The sequence below is a fragment of the Opisthorchis viverrini genome, assembly GCF_000715545.1.
Source record: "Opisthorchis viverrini unplaced genomic scaffold opera_v5_285, whole genome shotgun sequence".
NCBI classification, from domain to species: domain Eukaryota; kingdom Metazoa; phylum Platyhelminthes; class Trematoda; order Opisthorchiida; family Opisthorchiidae; genus Opisthorchis; species Opisthorchis viverrini.
In genome coordinates, this window is record NW_008751941.1 from 466,391 (window position 1) to 475,164 (window position 8,774).

At 42.0% G+C, this 8,774-nt stretch overlaps 1 protein-coding gene across 1 annotated transcript; it reads left to right on the top strand.

Annotated features, from left to right (window-relative positions):
* Nucleotides 1–3,176: 3,176 nt before the first annotated feature.
* On the top strand, nucleotides 3,177–6,586 carry T265_09533 (hypothetical protein; the record flags this gene model as incomplete). The annotated part of the gene is made up of 2 exons (XM_009175632.1): nucleotides 3,177–3,336; nucleotides 5,895–6,586. 2 exons carry the CDS (start codon nucleotides 3,177–3,179, stop codon nucleotides 6,584–6,586), a joined length of 852 nt encoding a protein of 283 aa, XP_009173896.1.
* Nucleotides 6,587–8,774: the final 2,188 nt, after the last annotated feature.

The window sequence follows — 8,774 nt, forward strand, 5'->3', positions numbered from 1 at the left end:
GAATACTGGGCCAAGCAAGAACAAAGAAAGAACGCGAGTTCATGGAGGCGTGGTACTCCACTGGTGGAGCAATAAACAGGCACATTGAGATTGATCCTGCCTACCAGCCTCTGAGGACACAGGAAATCCAGAACCACAGAACCCGAGGCCGGACAAGGACTCAAAGAAGAAATCAATAGAACAGCAGGCTACTAAAGATAGGAGGCACGCCACAAACCAACAGATAAGCCGACCACCACGCAAGATCAAGAACGGGCCAATCAGAATCCAGGTTACAGCGCAAAGGCTGCTCTTTGTAGACTATATAAACGCAGGCACGAAGAGAGGAACTACCCAACCAACAGCGCACTGAAGATGTCTCCTCGAATGGTGACGAAACGTTTGCAAATCAATTGCCAAGCTCGGCGAACAGATCAAGAGCCCCCTGATCAATTACCAACCAATATACCCGAGCTACCAATATTCCAAAACATTACCAGCAGTCACTGTTAAACAAACCCTCAATTGCTTTCTAATTTTCTTGTTACGGATTAGGTGCAACCTAGTTAAACATCTACGTTTCTGAGATGACGACTGTCAACGGCATGGAGATGTCTTTGTTTCGCTGCTCGAACAGACCAGATATCACAAACATGCACCAAGGCAACCCGTTCTGAAGCCTGATGCATTCGTCCATCACGGTGTAAACATGCATGCACATCTGCAACATAGTACATTGGAAATGAAGTTCATTTATAACCCACTTTTGCAGCACTGTTTCTGCAACCAGCACTTGTGTCATTGTACGCTGAGTTTCCTTACATGCCCAGAATCGCTCGCCGCTGATCATGAGAACTAAGGTTCAGCATATAAAATTTCACCTTTCATGGTTCAATTTTGCCCACAAGCTGCACGGAACTGGTTAAAAAATATCCTTTGAATGCAAACGCACTACAATTTTCGGAGTAATTTTCAAAAAGTTTAATTAGGAGTTTATCTACAAAGTGAACAATGCAATTAGCGTTTATTTTTCAAATTGTAGCTGTGACAAAAGTTTCAGCTTCAAATTCTCTAATGTTTCATCTCTGAAACTTTAAATGGAAAGGTCACTCGGATGCTTTCCAGTAGTCCAACAATGCCGTCGCAGGTCCGGTTTGACGCTGATTGAACTGATTGAATATGCGCAATTTTGCCCTGGCTTCCAAAAGTTCACCCCGGGTATTTCTGAATTTTTTTTTATAAAGCTTGGGTCACCAGATTGTTCCATTAACTGCCTTCTTCCCGTATACATAATAGCCATGATTTTTGCTGACAGCATTTATCCCCCGTTTTCGTGAAATGGAAACTGGATTCCAAACACCAACGAGTTGCTACCTATTTTGTAACGCTACCCTCACGCTAACCATTTAATGGGGTCTGATACAGTATTCACGTGAGAGATTGTTAATGAGCTGCTCAGAGTTCGTGGCACGACATTCCCCGCATCGTTTGATCCACCAAAGTAATTCATCATCTAAACTGTTCTTGTAGTGCGTCGCATTCAGGCATTCAGGCATGGCCTCGTCATTGCTGCGCCAATAGACGCCGCTTGTGACGCCGACGGATCAGGCAGAACTTCTCAGTATATACCAGATCAAACTGAGCCCATCAGGAATGTAATTTTTCTAGTTGGACGCAATTCATTCAAAATACGCCATCGCACCATCTAAGTTAAACCCAATTAGTTGAACGGCCCACAGTTTCGTTGGATTGTTGAACTTAATTTATTATGAGCCAGTAAGATCTTAAAGCTCGATGTGACGTCACCAGGCATCCGTTGCCAGAACTTCGCTTGTGAACGTTTGTCGTGAGATGCAACAGCTCCACCTAAAATTCTACCTGATTCTGGCGAAACTCGAAGTTACTAGTTGGACGTGTTGTCGGGGTTTTTTGGTTTCAAAAACTCTTATGTGCCAATCCTGTAGTTGACATCTAGGTTCTTCCCCATAACATCAAACTGGTCGTCTACTTTTCGCTACTCACTAGATTATTGGTGACGATAATGACACCGGAGAACTTCGAAGCCATTCAGTGGCAACTAATAATTTTTACTTACACGAATACAGGTGGCGCATGTGGCTAAGATGATGTATCTCCATTGGTAAGCAAAAGCGGGTCACATCAATAAGAATGAATGGTGAAATCGATAACTATTTGGCCGAGTACGCTCATTTACAACTTAATGTCATATTTAAGGCGGACATGACAGAATAACATCTCAGTGGCTCTCCAACCGTATATTGCGCGTGAAGACCACCCCTCAAGCTTGTTGCCGGTATTAGGCTGAGACTTATTAGTTGTTTTATGCCCGAAAACACTTGCTGAAATATCCCGAATGCCGCAACAATAGGGAGATGTGAAGGCTTCAATTACGTTGGTGACGCAACGTGTATTCTTCGCACTAGAGCGCACGTGGAGTAAAGCGGAACTAGGAGTTATCAACCAGAATTGCGAGAACTTGGTGATATCAAAATAATGGGAAACAATATCACACTCGTTGACAGATGGATACCGAAAACATTACTTTGTGGCCGAAGATATCTGTTTAAAATGCCGAACTCGATTGCGTCAAAGGCCACAAGCTAATTCTCACTTCAGCGATTCCCCCTCGCCTATACGACCGAAAGCTATGTACTCGGGAGTTCCGTTTGGTCACTATAATAGGTGGAACACACTCCTCTGTTTCAACAGCACCAACTTGATGCTTACGCCACAGGTCATATTTTGCTTAGTTATCCTACCTATCCGATCTGTTATCACGAGATAAACTTTGATTATCCTCAGCTTTCTAAAACTCTGATTGTGAGCATTGATTTCAGTGTTGTCAAGACACTAGAAGATCTCTATATTTACCATTCTTCGTGTTTTCACTGTCATTCGGCCACCCGTAATATTTATTTGAGTAATCTGAGTAGGCAGGACACAGATATTTTAGGTTCTTTTACGTTCACTCGCTTAGACCAATGGGGACAAAGGCTCTAGCACAGACAGTGTTTGAGGAATCCGATCACACATTTTGCTACACAGAATTGTTGTTGAATAGAACAGAGTAAACGAATAAGAAGACGAACAACCGCCGTGACTGAATCTCTTATTGGTAGGCCTTTCACGAAAAAAAAACGAGTGTTGTCTGTGCTAGTGTATCGGTGACCGCTGCTATGCGAGGGATATACTCATTAGGAAGACATAATAAATTACACCGAATGGTTCAGCGTAGCCGGATCAATCGAAGTTCCTCAGGAAAAATGCCTTTCGATTGTACAGGGATTTTACTTTCATTCTTGTTTCTCCAAAATTTGGCAGTGGCACAAAATCACCGTGAGTTTTAATCGAGTCATCCTAGGGGCAAGCACCAGTGAACAATAAGTGTCTATTTACTTTGATGGGTTCACCTTTCGCGGTGTTTTCAAAAAATACATGCATTCATTGTCCTCAAATGTGGAGAAGTATGTAGGTGATAAATTGAACTGGAAGTGGTCATAACACCATTTTCAGATTCATTTGGGGTTTACTGGGAATACAATGTAATCCTAGCACAATATCGCTTTTGTGTTACGTGTCACTTCAAGACTCCCTTGCATTGAAAATTGCGTCAAACGAAGCGTGGGAGGTCTTTGTTGACGAACGTAATAAGCGAGGATTCAGCGGACCCTCTGATAAACATCAATTTTTCTTCACAGGAGTATATTTCATCATGTCGGTCATGCACAAAGAGAACGTGATATCGTTGGAAATACATGGATGGCATATTTGCTGAATCCACCGAAGGGTAAACATGCATATGAAGACATCATGTTTTAGAATTAACAGCGGAAGTAGTAATACTCACCCATGTGTGACACCGTTTTGGTGCTTAGACGCTATGCGGCTCGGTGGACTTACAGGGTCTGTGGTTCCGTCAGGTTACCCAAGCCTGGACAGGATTAGTCAGTATACTGTGGTTTGCTTTGGGCCACGGAAATTCCGGGTAGTAGATTCGCGCCTTCATCTCTGAACTAGCTCAGTCATATCTGTTGGAATACAGACTATGACATGATAGGTTCAACATCTGAGACACCTGACAAACGGACTTCGGTATTCCCTCTCGCTGTTTGTTCGACCCCCAATAATTCATATGATATTTGTTTGTTTGTGTAGATTTGTGGGAGCCGATGTGTCCTGGAAATGCTGCTTCTTCATATTAGCTGGAGCTTACCAAGCGAAATCCGGGTGGGCTTCAGCAACAGAGTGGAGAACTTAATTTGACGGGGAGTATGTAAGCTGTCTGAATTTTTCCGTTTTGCGCGAGTTCGAGGAAGGTAAAACTAGCGAATTATAGCCGGTATGGATAAGTCCAATGGATTTCTCTATCTGTTATGCATTTAGGGGTTAGACGGAAAACGTATACTCTGTTCTGAAATGTCAAAGAAATCATTGACTGGTTTGATTGAGGTATACTTCAACCAAGAAAACATGCATACCTTACTTGACTGTGATAGACTTAACAAAAGGTTTCCGTAATTTAGAGTAATAATACCTGGGATACCATATTAAGCGGTTGTCGACGTGTATATTGTGTCGTTTATGCAAACGTAGGACGTGACACCAGAATCTTCGCAAACATGTACCAACCTAGTTTGTCCGATATGGAAATACCGCACTTAAAAGGCTATTTGCTTTGCATGATTGCCAACCTCTATGGTTTTGTTGAATAAAGCCGGATACCAAGGCTTCATCATGCTATTTGCTATTACTTTAGTGTCGGAACTGGACACACTGTTTGCACAATACACGCCACTGGGTAAGTTATTACATGGTGCCACAGATCTTTTGTATCATCCAATTCCATATTAGGTGAACAAGAAAGCTTTGATTTGTCTGAATACGTCTTTAGTGAACGACAATTTTCATCCCTGATCTCGTTAAACTGCTCATGAGTCGCGTAACAAGTGTATTTAGTCACATTTGTAGCCTAAATCTGTTAAACTAATAAGGAGATGGTCCTTTCTGAAGTTTTCTGAAGCAACCACATATTCAAGCGGTGAATGACCGGTTTAATTTCGTGAATGGTGGAGAAGAATTGGTCAAATGCAGTCCAGAATGCTTTTGAACTGGGGTCGAACGAAAGCGTTTTGAAGAATACGGCATTTTGTAGTGCGAGAATTCACAAGTGAAACTCAATATATAGTACCAAGGAGGCCAGATCATCACTTCAAAAATGTCAGCCTCACAGTAGCTCTGCTGTTGGCTAATTTCAGATAGTTTCTAGGTTTCACCGTTAGTCTCTTGACGGGCCGGATTACTCAGAAGCAAAATGGTGTTCTGAGGCTTTCTATGGGGGAAAAGTGTCGGTAGCTCAGGTAGCGTAGTTGGTCGTTGGCTTGTTTGCTGAGCTGGGCAATTTTATTTTTCTGAGGCTGCCTTGATCTCTATTTGTGCTATCTGATGGGAGTAACTTATAGGCGTTTTCGAATACAACAAGGAAGTAATCGCTAACGTCGAGGCAAGATGGCTTACACGCTGCCCGTTATGGTTGATTCCGATACCCCGTTTTTAGCACAGTGCTCAATGAAGTTTGCAGACGAGACAGAATTCTTTTTGTCCGTTTGAACTCACCGGTGCCCATTCAAACATTGCACAAGTGCTCGATATTTCACTACCGTTGGTATGCAAGTCGAATCAGCCAGACTGAATTTGACGTTTTTTATGAAACCAAATGTGTTTTCAACACATTATAGAGTCCTGACATTGCATTCCACTTTTCACATTTGATGCAACATTATTTGTTTTGAGAAACTAAACGAAATTAGAAGACATGTCATACGTATATATGCCAGATTTCAAGGGAATTATTTTCCCATCCGAATAAACACACGTCTTTATTCCTTAAACCTCAGCGGTGTCGTATGAAGCCGGATCGATAGAAGTTAGAAGGCAGCGTGATGAGATAGTGTCGCTTCAATCCGCACCAACTTCAAACGCCACAGCGACACCACATTCTCCTGAAGAGTACGGAATTCCGTGTGAACAGAATGCCACTTCGGAGCACGCATCAAAACCAACCGGACGAGGTGACCGGAATAATGCTCACCAATGTTTAGTATGTGGAAAAACATTTCAGTACCGTACGTTGTTAATGCGGCATCAGAAGTCTCACAACGATCATCATGATTTCCAATGTGACCTGTGTTCAAACGCTTACAAACACCCAGCGGATCTTCGTAGACACATGAAAGCAAAACATCCCAGTGAATTTACTGGACCCTACAGAGTATCGAGTGAACAAGTGCTAAAATCACTCAGGGCGGGCAACCCATGTTCGGAGTGTAACAAATCCTTCAGATCTTGGAAAGGTCTACGACGGCATCAGAAAATCATTCACGAGGGGCAAGATCGTTCAGTTTGTGAGGAATGCGGTAAAACTTTTTCTCAGAAAGACGGCTTACGAAAACACGTTCAGACTGTGCATAGCAAATTAGGTTGTTTCACTTGTGCACAATGCGGAAAATCGCTCAGTTCTTCATTCGCTTTAAGGAAGCACATCAATTCTATGCACGAATCTGTGCCGAAAGATGAATCTCTCTCGTGAGTCAACGGTATCATACTGGTTGAAAAATTTTCAACGCCAAAAACTTCAAATACAGCAATACACGAAATATCTTTTATTTTATTTTCTACTTCAGGATGTGGGCGCACGTCAACTTAGTAACGGACACCATCGGATTACTGGATACTAAATAATGATGTTGATTGGCTGCGATGAAAATCGAAGTGGTTTTACAAAGGCCTACATTCTGAAAGACTATTGTCTTATATTTACCCCGTGGAATCCCCAAAGTGAACATTCGTTCAGCGTCAGCAAATGCTAACGCTTCTTGTCTAAAATCTCCACATAGTAAAGCCTATTGGGATGCGTGAGAAATCTTTCCTCTTGTAGCGTGAATTCACCACGTGGTCTTCATCATCATCATCATCATCATCTTCTTCTTCATATCAGGAAAACCGCGTACTTGCTGTACTCTGGTGACAGCTTTCCACAGTTTCGTTCTCCCTTGGTTTGGGTTGAATAGCTCCGCGTTAGACGCCCTGGCTTATATAATTGATGCGTAAATACGAGAGTGTCAGTTGAATTTTCATTGAGAAGATCATGAGGGGAGGCAAGAGCTCGGATCCATGAACATCACTGAGGACGTGAATGGGTCGTGTCTGACAACGTCTTAAACTTACTCAAGTGAACGATTTCTCAATGCAATTGCCTTAGCTGCGACATTTCCGATGTTTCATCGGAATGCGATCAATGCAACACAGGAAAATAAGAAAACTTCCCAGTACATCTGCATTCGAACGAAATAAGATGTTGATTGTTTAAATAAGTCCTGTTAAAACAACATTTCCAAGGCTAGTGAAATCCCGGATTCAGAACACGAGCTCCTCTAACCGAATATAGTAAACCACAGTCTTACCCAACGACCAAAAACAATAATTTATTGGTGGTGTAGGGCAATCGGTGAATTTTCGATGAAGAAACTAATCGTCCGATCCTGGATTTCTGACCACGTGATAACGTGCTGGTTTTGATCTCCAGTGTCGATCAGTCAGGTTTACGGTTACAGGTAGTGTGAATTGTTACTTCTTCTGAAGCACGCATATGTTGCTGATTGGGTGAGGAGATTTGACAATAATCTGAGGAACAGGGTACTGAATGGGGAGTGTACAGTCGGCTATTTTGGCCCTCTGCAAATCAGATGCATCTGTACAGAAAATTAAAATAAGCCAAAAATTAACTGAAGTTGTTTGGTTTTCGTATTGTTAACCTAAGGAAAAACGCTGGATGGATTTTACGTCCAACGGCAACGAAAACAGTATGAGAATACTAACGAACAGGGCGTTGGGACGTAAAATGAAATTGAACCTGAGAATTTCGAGAGCCTTCAGACGTGCTTCTAGTATGAATAAGGCCTGAAGGGATTCACCGGCATTGGATGGATTCGGTGACCTAACTTGACTGTTTTTAAGTTTCCGTGACCCCACTACTACCCACTTAATACGCCGGACGAATTCAAGTTTCTCCTTTGCGCAGTGGTTCACAAGGTTTAGGCGATGATCGATCATTTTTCTGAACTTGAAGAAAGACTCACAATGTGTCATAATCTACTGGTCCCATCGAGGAATTCCTAAGAACTGATACCGCCTGCAAGGATGATTGAGTAAATTTCACAAAAGCAAGGTCAGTTGTGCTAAGTCTTAATCAATAATATGATTATTTATTCAACACATTAAAATATCTGTAAAGGGGGAGCTAGCTAATAGGCACGCCTGGAATGTGGGAATCAATCATGGGTAGTTCGGATTGTTTTCGGTTACGGCTGATGCGGGGTGCAGTTAACTTTCCTGGTGACATATAATCCCACTATCCACCGGCACCCTACTCTGATGATAGGACATCCCCGTTCGAACATATCTCAGACCTCTGGTCAACGCGATTTATAGGATAATGTTAGTTTACTATTTTTTATTATTGGTAGGATTTTAAACGATAAATAATGATTCATTCCGGTGTGGTGGAATACAAGACCGGAGTGATTAAAAAAATTCCATCTGATATTTGTGCCAATTAGATAACCACGATGAGGATTTTTTATGAATATTACTGGCAGACGTGACCTGTTAAACCTGTGCTGTGATGCCTAACCCAATCATTAGACATACAGAATTTAAAATTAGCGCAGACCTCAGAGAATATATATATATATATATATATATATATATATATATAT